Source organism: Ammospiza nelsoni, chromosome 1 (genome assembly GCF_027579445.1).
Source record: "Ammospiza nelsoni isolate bAmmNel1 chromosome 1, bAmmNel1.pri, whole genome shotgun sequence".
Lineage (NCBI taxonomy): Eukaryota > Metazoa > Chordata > Aves > Passeriformes > Passerellidae > Ammospiza > Ammospiza nelsoni.
Window position 1 is genome coordinate 18,110,865 of NC_080633.1, and position 21,594 is coordinate 18,132,458.

General features: G+C 38.4%; 1 protein-coding gene across 4 annotated transcripts in view; it reads left to right on the forward strand.

Moving 5' to 3' along the window:
* The window catches only part of ARHGAP21 (Rho GTPase activating protein 21), a 113,224-nt gene extending 91,966 nt beyond the window's left edge, over positions 1-21,258 (forward strand). For all 4 annotated transcript variants that reach the window (XM_059493718.1, XM_059493727.1, XM_059493736.1 and 1 more), the window contains 17 exons: positions 6,224-6,382; positions 6,536-6,638; positions 6,728-6,764; positions 7,256-7,381; positions 8,166-8,450; positions 9,542-9,606; positions 9,688-9,836; positions 11,358-11,497; positions 11,585-11,740; positions 11,848-11,926; positions 12,376-12,449; positions 12,535-12,624; positions 14,570-14,695; positions 14,887-14,928; positions 15,256-15,361; positions 17,115-17,146; positions 18,670-21,258. In XM_059493718.1, the coding sequence (XP_059349701.1) occupies positions 6,224-6,382; positions 6,536-6,638; positions 6,728-6,764; positions 7,256-7,381; positions 8,166-8,450; positions 9,542-9,606; positions 9,688-9,836; positions 11,358-11,497; positions 11,585-11,740; positions 11,848-11,926; positions 12,376-12,449; positions 12,535-12,624; positions 14,570-14,695; positions 14,887-14,928; positions 15,256-15,361; positions 17,115-17,146; positions 18,670-20,403 (3,503 nt within the window). In that variant the 3' untranslated portion in view covers positions 20,404-21,258. The remainder of the gene's footprint in view (positions 1-6,223; positions 6,383-6,535; positions 6,639-6,727; positions 6,765-7,255; positions 7,382-8,165; positions 8,451-9,541; positions 9,607-9,687; positions 9,837-11,357; positions 11,498-11,584; positions 11,741-11,847; positions 11,927-12,375; positions 12,450-12,534; positions 12,625-14,569; positions 14,696-14,886; positions 14,929-15,255; positions 15,362-17,114; positions 17,147-18,669) is intronic.
* Positions 21,259-21,594: the final 336 nt, after the last annotated feature.

The window sequence follows — 21,594 nt, forward strand, 5'->3', positions numbered from 1 at the left end:
GCTGTCCCTTGCTCCACTCGTGCCTCAGCAGCCTTTTCTCCATGCTTTTGTCCTGCCTGCTGCTGAGTTTAAGGAAGGGACATCAGTGCACACGTGTGTACTTTAAAGGAAGTGCTGCCTGTAGCAAGCTGGAGCAAATCTAACCTGAGAGGCACAGAAGGTGTATTAGACATTAAAGCTTTTACCTACTGCATTTAGGAAGAAAACTTCAGAGTAAAGTATTGTTGGTGCATCATGAAGATGCAGAGCCTGTTGTGGTATCATGTACTGTGGAGTACTTGGACAGGCCAAGGATTTGGAGTGCAAAACAGCTGTAGACAAAGGGCTGAAATTCAGTAAGGCAGTGCCTCTAAAGTCAGTCTTGCTGCAGGGTCACCGGCACATCCTGTCAGTCCTTCCATAAAGAGAAGATTAGGGTTTATTTAATTCTACTAATGAGTACTTGATAGTTTGTTCCTTTTTTTGTTACATAAGCAAATTAATTTGACATGTAAGATTCATTCTTAAATTACATCCCAGAGCCACAGACTGTTGTTCAAGTGAACTATTGAAGAACTAGAGAGGCAGTTATGAAAATACTTACTGTAATGGCTGTCAGGTAGATGCCATCTCAGTCTATAAGGAACCTTGACATCTGTGGCTCAGTTGAATGAAAATAATGTTTTTAATGACTCTTTTAGCCCTGTGCTTTGCAGACAGCAGCATGAGCTACCTCTAGCTTTCTGTGGAAGGCTGGGCTTTTTACAATCGATCAGTGATACATTTACACAAGATCTGAGTAACCAAAATTGCATTAAATACTACAGGAGCATTTATAAACAAATACCCAATCCAAAAATTTGGTATAGTTGTCAGAAAGCCAGTAATATTAAAATACATTTATCTCCTTCAATGCATGCATTTTGGGAAATTATATGTTGGATAACTTTTTTTGTTTCTGGGAGTGCATGCTGTCTCAACACTCTTCATGGGACATGTAAAGCTGTTTTTAAGCGTGTATTACTACACAGCTGTTAAATTTTTATGATCTGAATCTTTAAATCAGGTAGTCTTTGATAAAATACATACTTGTTGAATTAAGCTTTGTGGCCACATATTCACATTTGTTTAAATTGAGATGCCCAATTAGTGTTTCAAATAGTAACGTGGTCTGCAAAACATTTACTAAATAACACTGTTTGTTCCTAAGGCCTTCTGAGGTATTGAAATATTGCTTGCAATACTGCCATGCCTGGAGGAGAATACATGTGAAGAATGATTTTAGCCTTTATAAGCTAGTTTTTTTTCCAGTAATTTTTTATTACCAGTGAAGAAAAGCTTTGGCAAACTGAATCTGTATGGATTGGAGGAGGAATCACCTTTCTCTGTGAATAATCCCTATTAAAGCATCCCTGCTGGTGGCTGTATTAAAGTCTCTCTGTGAATTTGTTTCCCATGTGTGTATGATTCAGTTAACTAAACAGCTTCCTTAAACACCTCTCTCCCTTGCTTTCCCACCACCACAAAAAAAAGAAACCACCAAGCAGCCAAAGCTCGACAACAAACAAAAGCAAACCCCACAGTCACTACCAGCTTGGATAAAAAGGGTGCTCTTAAGACAGCTCCAGTGCAGCTCAGCCCATACTTGTCCATGCAACCCACTGAAATGCATCTGAAGGTAGTGCCTAAGTGTTCATGTTCAGCCTGAAGGCTGGTTACAAGTGATGTTCTTCAGGACCATCTTGTTTCATGTTCATGATCTTGAGAGGAGATAGGAGATGCTTATTAAGTTTGGCAACACTAGCCTTAGACTCTCCTAGTCTGTATCAATAAGAAAGAACACAACCAGAATACTGAGGGAGATCTCCCCCTCTATTTAGCACTTATTGGGTAAGAGCCTTCACCAATATGGTCTGAATTCAGCATTATCACTGCCTTTGGAGAATGTGAGCCTAAGAGCCCTTCCAAGGCTTCCTTCCACCTGAATAATTCTGTGGTTCGTTTAACTTACATTTGAGGCTCTCAAAATGTGCCCCCTTTTGTGTTCAGGTTGTTCCTTTCAAACCTTAATGTTTAAGGGACTGCTCAGGAGATGGGCTAAACAAACACATGGAATGCTATACTAATCATGATAAAATTGTATTGTTGCAGCTTAATAGGTTATAGTACAGATCTGTGGTTTTTTTCAGTGATTTTGTGTCAGTTTCTTTGAGTAGCTGATAAATTGGTTAATACTTACTTATTCATTCACATAGAGGGGATAGTATGTCCTGTTAGTCGTGCTTTCTTGCCCATGGAATTCTCAGTTTTGAAATCTGGTTCTGCCTCTGAACCCATTCTGTATAAAACTTGTCTGTATCAGGTTTTTTTCACCTCACCTACATTGTGTGCAGATGCTCTCTATCTTTGTAGGTCCTCAGCCTCCAGCTGCATGGCAATACAAGCCTACTGTGATACACAAATGTCTCTGTGCCTTAACTAGAGGATCAGTCAGTTGGAGCTGTGGTTGGAGCTGTGTTGTGTTACAAGTTTTCAGTGTCTTACCCCCATACATGTTTTTGTGTTTTAGGGCTCTTCCTGAAAATCATTAGTTGCAACTGTTGAGCGCTTGCACTCTCGTGCAAACGCAAGTGACATCCCCCCCTTGGCCAGAGAGGCTCTGTTGTTGTGCTGGTTCTGATGGCCAATCTCTTGTGTCACTTCATAGATTAAAATGCAGAACAGATTGTATTTGAAAAGTATAACATAAAGTAGTCCTGGAATAACAGAATCTAACTCCTGGCCTTGTGCAAGACACCCCAAGAATCATACCATGAGCCCAAGAGCATTGTCCAAACTCTTCCAAATCAGGCTTTGTGCTGTGACCACTTCCCTGGGGAGCTGTTCCAGTGCCCATCAACCCTCTGAATGAAGAACCTTTTCCAGATATCCCACCTAAACCTCTCCTGACTCAGCTTTGTGCTGTTTCCTTGAGTCCTGTCACTGGTCACAAGACTAAAGAAGAGATCAGTGTCTCCCCCTCTTCTTGTGAGGATGTTGAAGGCCACAATGAGGTCTCCCCTCAGCCTCCCCTTCTCCAGGCTGGACAGACCAAGGGACCTCAGACAGCTCCCCTCCAGACCCTTTACCATCCTTGTGGCCCTCCTTTGGATGCTCTCCAACAGTTTAATCTCTTTCTTACATTATGGCACCCAGAACTACCCCGAGTGCTGCAGGTGAGGCTGCCCCAGGGCAGAACAGAGCAGGACAATCCCTCCCTTGCCCTGCTGACCATGCTGTGCCTGATGCCCCCCAGGACAGGGTTGGCCCTCCTGGCCCCAGGGCACTGCTGGCTCAGGTTCCTGCTTGCCATGGACCAGGACCCCCAGGTCCCTTTCCGTGGCACAGCTCTCCAGTCTCTACACACCACCAGGGCTGCCCCATCCCAGGTGAATAATCTGGCACTTGCCCTTGTTGAACTTTATATGGTTGCTCAGCTTTCTGACTTGTCAGTGGTCTCTCTGCCCTTGACAGGAGTTGACAATTTAATATTGTTAGCAAACTTGCATGGTATTACTTTGAGTCCTGTGTCTGGGTGATTAAAATGAAGATGTGGAGGAGAACTGGGCTGAGGATGGATCCTTGTGGAACCCCATCAGTGGCAGGTCACCAGTCTGGGGTCACCCCATTCACTGTAACCCTTGGTGCCCATGATCCACTTGGTCACCCATTGTGTAACAGGGCTGTGAGCTGGATGCTTTCTCCAGAAGGACACTGTGAGAGACAGTACCAAAAGCTTTGCTGAAGTCCAAAATGCTTCAATCTGCTGGCTTTCCTAGATCAGTGGGTTACAGAATGAAATCAGGTTTGACAAGCAGGACTTTCCTTCATGAAGCTGTGCTGGCTCTGACCAATGACTGCATTGTCCTCCAGGTGTTTTTCAGTACCTCCCAGAATAATCTTTTCCATGGAGTCTTTGACCTTTTTGTTGCAAATATTTAAAGAGATGCCAGTAATTTGAGGTAGCAAACTGAAAGAGAATTATTTTGTGTGGTTTCTCTTCTGGCTTGTTTGTTCTGTGCACTTCACTGCTTTTTGGACACAGTCATTTCATTGATGGGTGAGCTGAACACATCCATTCACATGCTGTGTGAGGAGTTTTGGGGTGCAAATATGTCAGTCAAGGAAACTGAAAAGGTTAACAAATATTGCAAGCACTTGGAAGAAAGATCAGAATACAAGGAATATGTGTGGTTGTTTGGATTTTGTTTCTTACTGGACAGCAGCAGTGGCATTTACTAGTACATTGAATTAATAGGCAGAAACTCCTATGGTGTATGCCATGATTTACACCATCATCACTTTATATTACATAAAAGCTTGCTGGCTGACCTTCAGCCTCTTCTGGGGCTGAATAGTTATGCCTCTCCTATACCAATGTCATTTGCAGTTCCTCTAAAGTTTGCATATTTCTAAAACAACTTTAATTTTGATTCATCTGCGAATTAGATCCACTGTGAAGTAATAATGATTTGAATAATTATTGTTGCTTTCAGAGACTTACAAACTGTTCTTCCTCATCTGAATTCTTGGATTTAAGTGTTGTGGGAAATGCTGTAGTGTTGCCAGACATGTTTGTGTTCGCAGCTCGCACAGATCTATTTCAAGTGCCAGTGTTTTTATAACTTTTGGGAGTAGAGACTATGACATTTGAGATATGTCTGTTAACATAAATAACTTTAATGTGAGCACTTTCAGTCTGCGTGGTATAACTCAATCAATTGCACAGTGATTGAGTGATTATATTCCTTAGTCAACATTAGTTTCAGGGAAGCTCAGCACATTAAAAAAAATAGGAAATTGAGCTGTTGTAGGTTTGAAATTGAAGTACAGCTGAGCTTTTTCCTGTGTCCTAGTTGTTGTGGTGAAGTCATCTGTAAATGCTTCTAAGTTATCACTTTGGATGGAAGTAAAACATGGAGATTTTTTAATTGTAGCATCAGGGTTCAGTGTGAATTCTGTTGCTTTTCCTTTTTATTAAAATTTCTAGTTTGCAGCCGGGTTTTTTGGGATACACTTTTTTAACTTTTAAAGTTATTATATTTTTCACACCAGACAATTTAGAGGCATGTTACTGCTAAACTATCCTGTGCTTTGTTTATTGCCTTGTTCTGTACATTGCCAAATTTTGATGGTACAAGTGCTGCCTTAAGAGAACTGTTAGTGACTGTTGGAACAGCACAATGCAGCACACGCAGTTGTGTTCGCACAAAGCAAAGAATAAACCTCTGTCTGTGAGTGAACATTGGTTTCAATAGGCTTTTCAGTAGCCCTGCATATTACAATTCTTAGCACCTAGAGTACATTCATATTCATTACAGCAGTACAGTTCAGCCCCTGCTCGTGATTCTTTTTCTTTTCCATCCCTTTCTCTCTACCAGAGGGTGAAGTAGAATGATTTTTTTAGTGCTAGCAATGTGCTCTAGAAGACGTTATGGCTCTTTTCTCAAAATGATGGAAAACGCATCTTTTGGCTTCTTCCATCTTGTAAAGAACATGTTAAATACCAGAATATTTAAAGCTTTTTGGAATCTTTCATGATGACCCTTGTGGCTTTTGAGACTGAGAGGTGCTGGGCATGTATGGCATGCAGTCGTTTCTATGAACAATTAGTGGAAGAACTGATTGGTATGTAATAGTCCCATCTTTTAAAGCTCTAAGTACTTGCTTCTTTATTTGAATGTACTGAGGATGGGCGGATTGGTTCTTTGAATGCTAGACAGCTGTTTAAAATGCTTTTTTTGTTTGCTTGTAACTTGACTGTTTTATTTGAACACTGTAAATCAAATGGCTTTTGATAGTCTGCCCCTGTTTTATTGTAGATGTCTGTCTCTTGAGCTCAAACTTACTGATACAAGGAGTGTGGGTTTTGCTTATGCATGCAAACAAAAATCTCTACTTGCAAATAATATTGAGAGATTAAGATTACCAAATAATTCCTGTTTATTTTGCACACAGCAAAATTGATTTTTTTTGCCTTTATCTCTAATGTACAATTATCATCCCTATGAAATTAAACAAGCTTCTCCTAATGAAAAAAAGAGTACATTTGACAGTGTGAATTAAATGGACCCTTTTGTTTGTTAGAATGACTTCGTGTTTAAGATATCTGATATCCCAGTAATGAGAAGTTCAGACAGCTATTTGATTTGAGCATTTGATTAATGCATTTAATATGTTAATATATGGCATATTACCTTTGTAGATGAACCGACTAGTCCTAGTATTGACCATGATATTGCACACATTCCTGCTTCTGCTGTTATTTCTGCATCTGCTTCTCAAGCACCAGCTATAACAGCTGTTCCTCCCAGTCCTACATCTCCAATCCCTTTAATTCGGCGACAACTTTCACATGATCATGGTGAGCGTTGATTTCATTCTTTTTCTCTTGCAACTTTTTTCCTTTCACACTCTGGAAATCAGGAGTGAAAATTGTAGACACTTCATTGCTTGAAATAAATCACAAAAATAAATTCAAGTTCCTGCATACTCAAAAATATCTATTTCTTTGTAGAATCCATCCGGCCTAGTGTCCTGGATAGCCAGCCTGCTACAAAAACAGAGAGATCAAAGTCATATGATGAAGGACTGGATGACTACAGAGAAGAGGGAAAATCGTGAGTTCATGGAAAAATTAACTTAATTTGGACATCTGTTTTTTTAAGTGTTTAAAATCTCATTTTAACATTTGTTTTTCTTCCCACAGATCCATTAAGCATGTGTCTAGTTTAAAGGGGATTAAGGTAGGTAAATATATATGTATAACAACTCCTAAACATTACCCATACTGCTGTGATAAATGGTTTGAATTGTACAGGTCTGTTTTATGAAGTGATGTGCTAAACAGACAGGAAGTTTATTGGAATTGCTACTGATCAAGTTGCTGATGTATGCATCATAAAAGTAAACATGGTCTCTTTTCCCTGGACCCATCACATGGTCCTTGATTTTCATTTTCCTCATTCTCTGTAAACAAAGCATATTAAACATGGTGGCTTTTTGTGAAAACTCACTAATGAGAGTCTAAGATTGTGAAGTTTCTCAAAGTATTCTTGGCATGTGTAAGGCATGTGCAAGTTTACACACTATTGTTGTGTGTAAACTTCAGAAATTGTTTTCCTGGGACTATATTCCTGGGGACATTTTTAAACTGAGAAACATTTTGAATGTAGGAACTGTAGGCAAAAGCCTATAGAATTACACTGTGGAATTCTTTCTGTGGTGTTTGCCCTAGGTCCCAGACAGCCAGAAATCTTCAGAAGACTCTGGTTCCCGGAAAGATTCTTCTTCAGAGGTGTTTGGTGATGCCTCCAAAGAAGGATGGCTCCATTTTCGGCAGCTTTTTACAGACAAAGGAAAGGTACCTGTCATGTTTGGGGTTTTAACCTAGGACAAATGCCAAGCTGGTGACAAACTAAGATAAGAAACTTCAGGCCTTCCAGTTTAGGTTTTCTTATTTTTTTGGAGGGTATAATATCATCAATAAGAACATAAAAATTTTAGATCTGTTAGAAATTGACTTCAGTAAATTCCTCAGCTTTGTCTACAGACTGCTTTCCAGACTTTTTATTTTTAATTTTTAATTTTTATTTCAAAATTTTAATTTTAATTTTACATTTCAAAGCATCTGTTGAAGTAAACTAATTTCTAATGACTAAATAAATAATAGGAAGCAGTCCCTTGGCAGGTGTAGTTGCACTTTTCCCCTCTTTCCTGATAATGAAAAAAGTTGTAATTTTTGTGAATGCTGTGGAGTTGAGTTCAAATTAACCTGCTGCACCAATATAGACTGATGCTTAGGGAAAATTGGGTGTGTGGAATTGTCGTGGTGTGAAAATGCCATTCTGACTTGGAGGCAGTTTAAAAGGCATGGGCAAGAGTTCCCTAAACACCGGACCAGAAATGGTCTCATTCTGTTTCTTACCTGCTGTCACATGTGAACTCACACTCAAGTGGGTGGTCTGGGAGGGCAGGTTATGGAACAATTCACTCCTCTCATGGAGAGCAAGAGTGAATCCCACTTTGTGTAGTCATTCTGCCAGGTGGATAGCTTTTCTTTGTAAAACTTCTGGAGGTAGTTTTGCAATCCAGAAAGGGGCACTGTAACAAGTAAGCAATCTGACACCTTGGTTGCTGTTTTTCAGCGAGTTGGTGGGAGCATTCGGCCATGGAAGCAACTGTATGTTGTTCTTCGAGGTCATTCCCTGTATTTGTACAAGGATAAAAAGGAACAAGTGACCCTCTCTGAGGAAGAACAACCTATAAGCATCAATGCCTGCTTGATAGACATCTCATACTGTGAAACCAAGAGGAAGAATGTGTTCAGACTCACCACATCAGACCGCGAGTATCTGTTTCAGGCTGAGGACAGAGATAATATGTTAGCGTGGATTAAAGCAATACAAGACAACAGCAACTTAAATGACAAGGTGATTTTATAATATTTAAAGCAGAAGTTGTAGTTTTTGCATTTTAATTAAAAATGTATTGTGTTTTCTTGTAATTAATACTTGAACAGAAGAATTAACTTTTAATTAACCAGTTGACCAGGTTTGAACCGGAACATAAAAGAAAATGAGGTGAAAGGAAGGGTACTGAGTAAATTAACAGAGTTTAAAAAAGTCAATGGAATCAAATTCAGAAAACAGATGTTTGAAATAAATTACTTAATGCTGTTGCTGATTTAACTAAAGATACACTTTATAGTAAACTGATCTGCCAAAAACACCTAAGCTTTTTAAAAAGATAATTGCAGATTTAGGACCAGTGTGGTCCCCCTTCAGATTTGCATTGCAGAGTGTCTGCAGTAGTACACTTTGAAGAGTTTCTCAGTAGTTAAAGAATGAAACTTTGAAGAAGCCTGCTTCTCTGATTAAAAGCTGATGTTTCTGTTAATTAAGTCAATGCTTATTGCCAAAGGCAAATAGCTGCTGTTGTACATAAGGTATCAATATCTGTCCCAATATTGTCCAATGTGTTTTCATTGCAGTGATGAGCAACAGAGGAATATTTTTATGTCTGTGGTCATGCACATCTACTCAGATTCAAAATAATTATCCAAAATATTACACAGATAGAACAAAAAGCAGATTTGAATTCTTGTCTTTTTCAGCTGTATTTGTAGTAGCAATTAGTTCTCTAAGTACTATGTGCACGCAGGATTAGATTATTTTGAGTAGTAATATGCATTTGCTTGCATTTTTTCTGTTTAAACTTACTTTCAGTTTAAGAGGTATTAATTAGATCATACTGCTTTGAAAAAAAAAAAACCCTGTAAATACCAGTACTTGCTTTGTAATTACTCACTTTCATTTTCCTTGTTGTTTTCAGTGTTTGGTCTTTACTGTTCTCAGGAACTGCCTCTTAGGATGTTTGGTTTGGTTGAGGGTTTGGGTTTTTTTTAAGTGGACTGAATTGTTGAATTCTATACTTATTTGGTTACCAGAAGAGTTAATCATATTCTGAAAGGATTTTTTTCTATTTTATTACATTATAAAGTATTTCTCAATTTATTTTCTAGGATACTGGTGTTACTAGTAGAGATCTAATTAGTCGAAGGATTAAAGAGTACAGTACAATGATGAGGTGGGTGAATTATATGGTGCCAGTGGTCTTTGTAGAGTTTTTATTTAGTTTCTTTCAACTGAAGTAGCCTCTCTTGTTCAGTTCTTCAAGCAGCAAAACAGAACCATCTCCCAAAACACCTCGCCAGAGTCTGAGTATCAGACAGACTCTACTTGGAACTAAAGCAGAACAGAGGACTCAGAGTCCACATTCTCCTAAGGATGAGACAGAAAGGAAGCTTCTCACTAAAGGTCTGTATGTTTTGTGTATTTCTGTAGTTCCCTTCTGCCCCAGTGCAAGGCCATCTAAGTGCCCTTCTCAGATATTTTTGAATTCATTAATATACAGATGCAAAGCAAGTATTAGCCCAGGGGTTTTAGGCTTCAGCTTTAATTGCTCATTTCTAGGAACTACTTAATCTCAGATCCTGAAACTTTTATTTTAGTTCCCTCTCAAAAAGTTTTTATGGATTTTTTTCCTTCAGCTCTATGTCGGGCTAACAGTAGTAAACACAGGTGTTAAGCTTCTTGAGAGCAAAATTTTGCCAATCTTTGGAAATAATTATGTGTGTAATTCATACTGCTGTGTCCTGCTGACTCAGAACTGATAAGGTAAATTTTTCCACTAAAGTGCTTCCGAAGTATAGAAAAGATTTTTTTGTCTTAATTTTTAAAACACAGGAGTGAACTTGTATTATTTTTTCAGAACAAAATTAATGCCTCCTGAGTTCTAAAAAAGTATGATGAGCTGGCACTGCAGACTTGAATCAGTATCTGAGCTCCATCAAAAAATGTCGCTATCTATTCTTTTTTATTCTCTTTTTCTTTTTTTTTTACTTTTTTTTTTTTTCCCATACATAGTGTGTAGACATATAGTACTTCACATCAGATTGTTGTTTAAAAAACATTGTGTACAAATTCAAGCAACTGGATATGCAACCACTTTTGATCAACCACTTTGGAGTGATTCAGTCTTGAATTTAAGCTGTTGGTGAATTCTGGGTTTTGTTGCCAAAAAATGTCTCTTTGTTTCTGCAAAGCTACACATGTAACTAAATGGCACATGTTGGGTAAACCTCAAATCTACTGAAAGAATATCTCCAGAAATAAGAAAGAAGTACTTATTGTGTTAGATGACTTGCAGTGTAAGATAAATGGGAATTGCAGTTTGTTACAAGAATTCTATAGGAGACGTAAACAGAGCAACTGAACTTTTAATCTGATTTTTGGATAGAGAATATTTGAAGTGAGTAATGTTTGGAATTACTTAAGGAGTGACTAAAATCTGATAATTTCTGAAGGAATGAGTAAGTCTGCACAAGTGTGAGCATGGCTCTAGAATCTGATGGGTATTTCGTGCAGCAGTGTGATTCCATGGAGACATAGTGTTGTGATAATAAATGTAGATTTCAATTTTTAAAAATTTTAGTAGTTTATATAAATATCAAGTTTAAATTTAGTAGTTTATCTGCTTTTAGTCTTAGAATGATAAAATGCCACAGTAGCATCCGCCTCCTTGCTTTTCTAAGTCCAGGGTGTGAGTATGTTCAGATTTATCTTTTGAACCACAGAAGAGTAACAGAAGTTGTGTTTAAGACAGATTAATGTTTAATGAGTTGTTGCATAAAGCTAGGCTGGTAAAAGCTGAAAACGCAGCAGGTATCACTTGCTCTTTGCAAATCTGTTACCTGTATTTACAGTTGGTTTTGTGGCATAAATGTTCTTATTTTTCTTCTTTATTTTCTTTTTTTTCCACTGTCCTAACAACAAAAGATGAGACAAGCCCACCAAAAGACAAAGGGACATGGAGGGGCATTCCAAGCATTATGAGGAAGACATTTGAAAAGAAGCCTTCTGCTGTTGGAACATTTGGTGTTAGACTTGATGACTGTCCTCCAGCTCATACCAACAAAGTATGGAAGTAGAATTTTTCTTTCATTGGGAATGTAAAATACCTTTTAAATCACTTACTTATCTACAGAACTCTTCTTTTTTTTCAGTATATTCCACTGATTGTTGATATATGCTGCAAACTGGTTGAAGAAAGAGGTCTTGAGTACACAGGTATTTACAGAGTGCCTGGAAATAATGCTGCCATCTCAAGTATGCAAGAAGAGCTCAACAAAGGAATGACTGACATTGATGTTCATGATGATGTAAGTCTTTAATCACACTAGTTTCATATTAAAATCCCCAAAACTTTTGGTTGTGTTGTGATCATAGGAGTATAAAGCATGTCTGACCTTTTCTTTTAAACACGTAGAAATGGCGTGACCTGAACGTGATCAGCAGTTTGCTGAAATCCTTCTTCCGAAAGCTCCCAGAGCCCCTCTTCACCAACGGTGGGTTGTTTTCTCTACAGTTTTGTCTTAGGAATTGCAGTTGAACAGTTGTCTTACAACATTCAGATGATTTGAGAGAAAATTTAGGGAAATCATCCCCACTCTGCATTAAATGTTGTCTTTCCTAAAGAGTAGGGAGTCATGGTGATCATCTTAGGAATGAGAGGTGTAAATATAATTTCTGTGATGTGAAGGGATTATGAATATGGAACCAAAAGAGTAAAACTTTCATTTCTGCTATTGCAGTATTCAATGAAAGCTAATTTTTTTCCCCTACTGTCATACAAAATATGACATACACTTATAATGGGCTAATTTATGACTTCCAGAGGTCATTCTTTTATGTATGTTACTAGTATTCAGGGGAGAAGTAGGGCTGGCAGATGGGGGTTTATATGCATACACATATAGATCTAAAAACTCCTATATAATTTCTGCTTTTTTAACAGACAAATATGCAGATTTTATAGATGCAAATAGAAAAGAAGATCCTGTTGAGCGTCTGAAAACACTGAAGAGACTGGTAAACTAAAATAAGTTGTGTTGTAGGTGCACTACCAAATTAGCGTTAAATGTTCAGTGTTCTGAATAATGATTGTTTGTTTCAGATTCATGATTTACCTGAACACCATTATGAGACTCTCAAGTTTCTTTCTGCACACCTGAAGACAGTAGCAGAGAACTCAGAAAAAAACAAGGTATTAGAAAGAAACATATAACATATTTTGGTTTGTCTCATTAGTATTATTATGTATTATAATATATATAATAATATATAATATAATACGCAAGTATTATTTTTGTGCAGGATCATTTCTAATTAAGGTGATAATTTATTGTTGTAGATGAAATGAGGGAGTGTTGTTATGTGGAGAAAATTTTTGTAATAGGCTAAGTACTCGTGCAGAATATGCACATTTAGTGTGAATTAGGTTTATTTAGACTGGTAGTCAGTTTTAACTCCTTGCATCCTAAATTTATCCCCAGTCTAAATTTTCTGTAATCCAGTCTAGACCCCAGTAAGACTGTGCCTGGGCAGGGCACAGGTGAATAAACCTGCTGACAGACGTTGTCACATCAGCTTTCTCTGAAGCCTGGCTTATGGATGCTTGAGATTTTTAAGACTAGGACTTGCTATAGTTACTTAAATGATTAACCTATAGATGCTGTTTGGCTGGTTTTAAGAAGGAAGATTCATAATATAAATGGTGGTAGTTCATCACTACTCGATCTTTTTCCACCACTAAGTATAACTTTTTGTAATTTAGGTGGTTTGTGTTAAGTGCTCCTCTACATGCTGTAGTCCATCAGTAAATGCTAATAATAGTGTCCCCTTTTTCAGCTCTCAGGGAGGGGTAGCTGAGTGCAAAGCTGTTTATAATATGGGTGTGCTTATGGATGTTTACCTCAGGGCAGATAACGTGGTAGCTTGGCTACCAATGTGCAGGGTACAGGAAAAATTTGATATAATTGATGGTATATAGAAAAGCCTGTGGCCAAATCATTTAAATCATCTTAAATAATTTAAAAGATCAGTTGAATATGGTAGGTCCTACAAATAATACCTTCCAGTTAAATATGAAAGAAAAGTATTTGTGTGTTCATTAAAAAAAAATTCAACAGATTATAAACTTTAGTGAAATTACAGACAGTATTATAAGGAAATTATAGTGAATGTCATTTTTAAGTGCAGTGCCTAAAGGAAGCTTCTCCATCATTTTATGGTTTTGGTGGGCTGTATAAATGTTATTAAATACTGTTAATATTGTTGAATATACAAGGCTAGATCAATGAGCTGTTGTTACAATTGTGTGACTTGTCAAAAGACACAGTTCAAGAGAGCATTAGGGGCTTGTGTCATGTTTGCAACTTACTTCTGGTAAGCACAAATTCTTTGCCTCCTGTATATTGCTGGTCTATTCTATACCAGAACAGTAAACTCTTAACTTAAAAGAAGTAAGCAAAAATAGAAGGTAAGTTCTGCTGCTGTTTCTTGAAATTATTTGTCACAGATATAACATTAGTTATATACTTAATTCACTGCTAAACTAATGACCTGATCACACAATGCTGAGCCTGTCTCACAAATAGATGTCTTGGGCCCATGATGTTTGTTCTGCCACCTCCTCTGAAGTTGGTGCAAATTGAATGGGGTCTTTGTCAGTAGATATAATACAGTATTTGACTACCGGCTTAATTTTGTGTGTGTGTCATATAAATGTTTTCAGGAGAAAAACGGGGAACTATCAATGCCTTTTTGCAAAACAAAAAATTCTGAAAACATCAGTGTTTCCAAGCAGCAGTGTTTCTTCAAGGAAAGAAAAAAAGATCCCCCTGAAAGTGTAAAGAATATGTCTGGGTTCTTGAGTTTTCTGTCCTTGTGGAGCCATTTGCTTGCAGTAGGTTAAGGAAGGCTGGAATTCTTAATTGCAGAAGCGTTGGGTATATTTCTTGCAGCTGCATATAGGAGAGTTTTGTTGTAGTGTAATATCCTATCTGAGTCATGTATTTTTAAAAAACTCTTTCATGTCTTTGTTTTAAATGGTTCTCATATATTTTAATAGTCTTGTGTTAATATACTTAGCCTATATTACTGTATTTTCTCATTATAAATGTATGATGTGGAAATATTTCATTTCTTAGATGGAACCAAGAAACCTGGCAATAGTATTTGGTCCAACACTTGTGAGGACATCTGATGATAACATGACACACATGGTTACCCACATGCCAGACCAATATAAAATTGTAGAAACACTCATCCAAAAAGTAAGTGGATGCATTTCATTATTGAAAAAATAACATCGTGCACAGATCTGACCGCTTTTCTCTCATTGGGCCAGTTTGGGTCTGGTATTTATCCATCAAACTCTCACTTTCAGTAAAATCTATGTTTGATTGTACCACATTTGGGTTTTGAATTTCTGTGGGGTTTTCACCTTCTTTATTTTAACTTTTAGCATGACTGGTTTTTCACAGAAGATGATGCTGAAGAACCTCTTGTAAGTATTATGGCATAAATACTTGTATTCCAACTGCCTTAGTTTAGAATCTGCTTCTGCTGACTCTAGAATGCCTGTATATTTTTTACTATGTCACTGTATGGTTTGCTCTTCAGAAGCACCTTTATAGCTTTTCAGTCCTTGTAGTAATGAATTCTATTCTTTTTTTAAAAAGCAAGCCATGCATTTGTTTTAAAAGCATAAAGGAAAATAGGACACGCTTTCCTCGTGTTCTTCAGGTGAATAATGCAGTTTTCTAAATGCTGTTGAATCGTAATGAACTATTTGTGAAACGATGATGAAGAGATCTTTGTTTATTAACTGTAGACAGCAGTTCAGGAGGAAAACACTGTAGAATCTCAGCCAGTGCCAAACATAGATCATTTACTCACCAACATTGGAAGAACGGGAGTATCTCCTGGAGACGTATCAGGTAACTCTTGCCTGGACAGTGTTAATCCATAGGCTAGAATAACCTACTCTGTTAACTCAGTGTAACTCTCTCTTCCTATTTTCTTTTACTAATAAAATGTTTTCCTTTTTTCCAAAAGATCATTTAACATTTCTTAAAGACTTGAATTGTTGATAATCATGCATGATACAATTTGGAAGACTTTTTTTGTCTAACAGGAATTTAATCATGAAAAGATGAGGCTTGCACATAGTATTTTATTTATTCACAGTATCCATGCAATCATCATCGTGAGGTCAAGCAGATACGCTGCTATAAAGTGGTTTGTTGTGATGGCAGAAAGACTGATCTTCAGTGGTGTTCTAATATTGCTCCTTGCCAACGTTAGGAATGCAAAAATTTGAGTTATATTTTCTTGTCAAGTGATGGACACTTTAGTATGTTGCAGTATGTTTATACTAAAGCTGGTTTCCTTCTGTTTATAAATGCCATCCTCTTTCGTGGCTAAGGATAAGCATTAAAGGCTCTTTTTTGGTGACTTTTTCCCTTCCTCCCTTCACTCTACTATTGCACTAACCCAGCATGTTGTATCCCACGAATGTTATCCCTCGTCTGTAGCTTTTGTTTCAGTTTTCAAAGGGTTGTTCAGCACTTACTGAAACAGTCACTTTGTCCTGATGTTGTAACAGGCGAAGTGGGAGGAGTCTATCACACGGTGATGTCATTAGTGGATTCTGTGATGTCACTGATGGACAACTGGAACTGTAGGAAGAAGGAGGACTGTTGCCCACACTGTAGCTGCCTTGTCTGCAGAAACCCCCGTTTCTTGTAAATGGAATAAAACCCAAGTTGATCTGTGCTGTAAATTTTCTTTTAAGAGTCTTTTAAACAGATCAATGCTACTTTTTAAAAGTTTTTCTGCTGTTTCTTGTTATCTCTGAAGCAGACCCTGAGGAGAAATAGCATGGTATGGTCTACCAGTCTTTCTAGTCATAAAGCATTAGCCATGTGTCAAAAAGGGGTGTGGCAGGGGGCTCAGCTCTTTCTTCCCAGGGAGAAAGTCCCAAGTTCATGGTTTTTAGTCATTGTGCTAGCCCCTTCCTACCCCCTTTATAATTGTATAATCTTGGGTTTTGCGAGACAGTGAAACTATGGTGTCCATTTTTCATTTCATAAAAGCGCTTCTTGTGGGAAAGTACAAAACTGGTAGCTGCTGACATCTAGACAATTTAAAAATAAAATTTTACCTGTATGTAGTAAGAGGTGGAGAGAGATGTATAATTGGGGATTTACACAGAAAATACAACTTAATTCCTTTAAAACCTCACAAAAAGAGTATGACTACAAGAACATTGATTTGTAGCTAGGAAGCCAACTGTACAAAGACCCCCAATTTTGCTTTGTGTATCCTGAATCTCAGGAGAGTACACAGTGCCATCCTGAAAAGGTCTCTCAGCTGCGGTTTTGCAGGGGCTGTATACTTAAAGCATCGAATAAACATTAGTATTTCTGTTTTTTATTTTGAAGAACAGGGCTCCTTTGCCATTCCTATCATTGAGCTGGTTCTGCCTACAATTCACAGCATCCTTTCATGGCGGTGGCTTTCTGTGGTGCAGCTTGCATCTTTGTGAGCTCTGACTATTCACTCTGTTCTGGTTTTAATTTGCTTCACATCTTGTTCTGTGCTTGTCTTTTTCATAAGTCCAGCATTGTCTGTAGCAACAATTAAAAAGTTGTACAGAACTGAGCAGAATTTTTTTGAATTTCTCCACAGATTCAGCTACTAGTGACTCAGCAAAATCTAAGGTAAATAATTTTTTTATATCATATAGTTACAAGCTTCTGAAATCTGTTAGATGCTTCCTTTATTAAATAACTGATAATGCAGGTGTACTATAGAGCTTATGTAGAAATTTTTGAGTACTGTTTTCTCATAACCTGTTTTTGAAGTGTTACAATCAGTGGAAAAGGACTTGTGTGCAGTTAGCTGCATCTACCAAAGCAGTCAGCTGCACACAGCAACAGCTTTGTTCCAAGCTCTCACAAATGTGAGCTCTTACCTTACCCCCTTTTTGCATCTTATTTAGTAGTGGTAAATGTATATTAAAAAATGTACTAAATGTATATAGCATGCTCCCTGTTGTTGGCATAGTACTAACTCACAGAGAGAATTTATGTTTCTCTGTTTCACTGAGAAAAGTATACTTTTATACTAGAATTCAGCCTGTTCTTCAGGAGGTAACGGCTCCTCCTCTAGAGGGAAAGCAAAGGCTGTGGTTAAAGGTAGCTCTGCAGAATCTCCCTCAGAAGTGTTGCTGTGCTGGGGAGGAACTCCTCACAAAACAGGGGAACAAGGCTGGAACGTGGCTGTTGGTTCAGTCCCCAGTTCAGTGACAAAGCCCTCATGTGACACATGTGGTTTGTCCCTCATGTGGACAAGCCCTTGTCTCCTGGGCTGTTGTTCAAACACTGGGTGTGTGTAGCATAGGCTGACAGGCAGCACCCAGCTGACCTCAGTGAGGCTGTGGCACAGCTCTGTGCTGGCCTGCATTCCAGCTGTGGCACTGATGCCCCCTGGGAGCTGGGAACAGGACTCAGAGCATCCTTCTGGTTCATTGTGGAGATGCCAACACAGCTGCTCTGTGAGGATGTTTGGTGGCTCAGCTATTTCCTCAAAGCAGCCCAATTTCCAGAATACCTCATCACACTGCCTGTAGCAGTGAGGCTCTAAGTAGGAAAGGTGATAATGATAGAGTATTGAAAATAGTTTTTAATTCATAAAATGGAATAATGTGTCTTGTACTTTTAGTGTTTCTGTGCCATTTTAAGAGTAAGTTCCTCTAAAATAAGGAAGTTTATTTTTTAATTTTCCACACTTAAACTAGTAATGAGTAACATTGATTTTATTGGCAGTAATTAATTGGTACCACCATTTACAAACTCATTCTGAAACATGAACTGAAAAATGGAGCAATTAGCCTTTTTGAATAGGTAAGACCTTGAAAGGAGGAGGGATTGTGAGGCATCTGTGAAGCACTTGCAAGCCAGTCTTGAGAAGGTTTTCTTACTGTAGTGGGGTCTGCTTTATTAGTCAGTCAAAAACTAAATAGTATACACAAACCAGTCTTGGCTAAGTGGAAGGGACTCAGATAAAAAGTGGAATGCTCAGGAAGGAAATTGACTTATTGGGCAATGTCATTTCAACTACAGAAGGAGCATGTAAATGTTTCCTGAATGAAGATGCACTTCCTACTGTGAAGCTTAGGATGTGTTTTTAAATTGTTTCAAGCTTTTTGACTTTAATTATGCCCTCTCCCTTTTTTTAACAGGGTTCTTGGGGTTCTGGAAAAGATCAGTATAGCAAGGAACTGCTTGTGTCCTCCATTTTTGCAGCAGCTAGTCGCAAGCGGAAAAAAACTAAAGAGAAACCACAACCAAGTAGCTCAGAGGATGAGTTGGATAATGTGTTTTTCAAGAAGGAGCTTGCAGAACAATCTCGTGGTGACACAGCAAAAGAGAACACAGCTAAAGGGGAATATGAAAGAGAGAAAGAGATAGGGAGAAAACAAAGGATGTTTGTCCTGAAGGAAAAAGAGAACAGCAGTAAAAAAGATGTGAATGTTGTAAAGGATGAAAAGAAGTCATTAAAGAAGGAAAATATCCTGACAGAGGAACCTTCACTGCCTTACAATGAAAAATGTACAAAATCATCAAATATCAACTGTCTGCAAACCGTGCAGAAGAATAGCCCAAAAATGCCTATGTCACAATCTTCCTCCCAGGTTGAGGAGACAGTGTCTGACTCTGGCACTATGCTAAGCACTTCCTCCCAGGCTTCCCAGCACAGATACTCATGCAAAAAAGTAGCCAGCCCTGAAATTAAACACAATGAGTTCTTAGCAGCTGATGTCAGCTCCATCACCTCAGATTACTCAACTACTTCATCTACGATGTATCTGACTGGTTTAGATGCCAGTATGCTGAGCCCTGAGGTGCAGTCAGTGACAGAAAGCAAGGGAGAAGATGCAGATGATGAAAGAAGCGAATTGATCAGCGAAGGGCGTCCCATGGAGACGGACAGTGAAAGCGACTTCCCTGTCTTTGCCACCAGCGCTGCTGCCGAAAGGCTGTCCAAAGGGAAAGGCCCAGAAGCGGTGAAGACCAGTCGGAGGAACTCTGAGGAAAGTGAAGTAAGTTGTACTGAGGGAAGTTCCACGCCAAAGTTAGAGAGCCGCAGACTGTTCAGCTCACACAAACTCATTGAATGCGATACGCTCTCCAGGAGAAAGTCTGCGCGGCACAAAACAGACAGCGAGGGGTCAGGGGATGCCAAGAGTGAGAAGGACTTGCCTACTGTGACCAAAATGTTTGACATCATGAAAAAAGGAAGATCTACAAGCAGTTTAGCTACATCAGCCAAAAGTGAGGCTGACAAACAAGAACCTACGTGGAGACTTAAGATTACAGACAGGTTAAAGCTGCGACTCAAATCATCTGCTGATGATATGTTTGGAGTTGGGAATCAAAAAGCTAACTCTGCAGAAACTGCAAAGAGAAAGAATATCAGGCGAAGGCACACACTTGGAGGGCAGAGGGATTTTGCTGAAATAAGTGTCCTGAATGCTTGGAAAGCTCAAGAACCAAGTCAAAGCAGAGAGAAAGAATCTGAGCTTTCAGCTGTGACTCGGTTGAAGCCAAAATGTCCAGCCCAGGACCTCTCGATCTCGGACTGGCTTGCACGAGAACGTTTACGCACTAGCACAACTGACCTTAATACGGGTGAAACTGGAAAGCCCAGACTTGAGAACACTAACTTAGCAGAGGTATCAAAGGTAGAGCTGCCCTCATCTGCAGAGATGCAGGCAGATGAAGGCAGCTCTTCCAGCAGCTTGACTTTAATTAATAGAACACCACCTTCGGGACCATTTCAGCCACCAGACCAGGTAAATGGTGAAAATTATCAGAGCATGAACAAAAACAACTTCAGCCCAGCAGTTGATGCCCATCCTCATAAACTGTCTGGGACCCAAGTGGTTAGATCTCGATTTTACCAGTATCTTTGAAATGGGGAGATATGTCCACTGCAGCAATTCATTAACTTGCCCTTACACTTCCCAGTAACTCTGCGTGTGTGTGTGTGTGTGTGTGTGTGTGTGTGTACATATATAAATATTTTTTTTCCTGTACTGTTGTTGTTCTGCAGCCTTCATTTGGGCTGGTTTCATCGATGTGCTCTGTGGAACGTCTTCACAGTGCATTACCACAGCCAGAAGAACACTAAAGTTAAAGTATATATATATATATATATTTTAAGAAAAAGTATATTTGATGGCTGCATACAAATGTTGAACAAAGCATCTGATGCAACATGCTGTGTAGTGTATACATGGTTTTCTGACTGAGAGTTGGCCTGGCATTAGTATGCAGGAAAATTGTTCTTTTGGTTTAGTCACTAACAAGTGCCTCATTATAAATTCATTTGGTTTGTTAGGGTGCCATATTGCTAAATTAGAGAAACTTATTACAAACAAATAAATGCATTTTACTGTTAATGAGTTTCATTACATTTTACAAATGTTAACACAGGTGGCTACAGAGCTTCCATTCCTTAGGCATTCCAGTAAATATTGGAGTTTTATATTTCCAATTTTAATACAGATTTTGAGTTTTATGTGACTTGAATTTCTAATCTTTCTGTAAAATAAGTAACTTAACTGTACATATTACATGTGTATCTTTTCTTCAGATACCAGATTTGATATAAATGTTGTAACATAGGCGTGTAGATAGTGGATACTGGATGGAACTGGTTTCTTTTATTGAGAATATAATTCTGCATGAAGACCTAATGAATCCAAACCTGTATCATGCCTGTGTGCATACCTACTTAAACACTGGAAATAAAATTGTTTTGGTGACTCTTTGTGTGATTTGAATTCTTTCTGATGAATGGTTCTGAAATGTCTCATTTAAGTTGCAGTCAGCAACTGCACTTAGAATCACCAAACCTGCAGTTCCTCCTGGATGAAGGACACCTCTCATTAATCTTTTGTTTGTGGGGCCACACTGTGCAGGTCAGCAGGTGAGAGACATGCAGTTGGTTAAATATTTTCATCTTTATACATAATTTGATCCTAAGGTACGTAGCAAGTGGGTTTATGTTTAATGTGCAGGTTTTGTAAACTCAGAATGAACATCAGTATCTGCCAGTCAGAACAATACTGTAGTTTGGTCTTGGACTTCTCATAATTTTA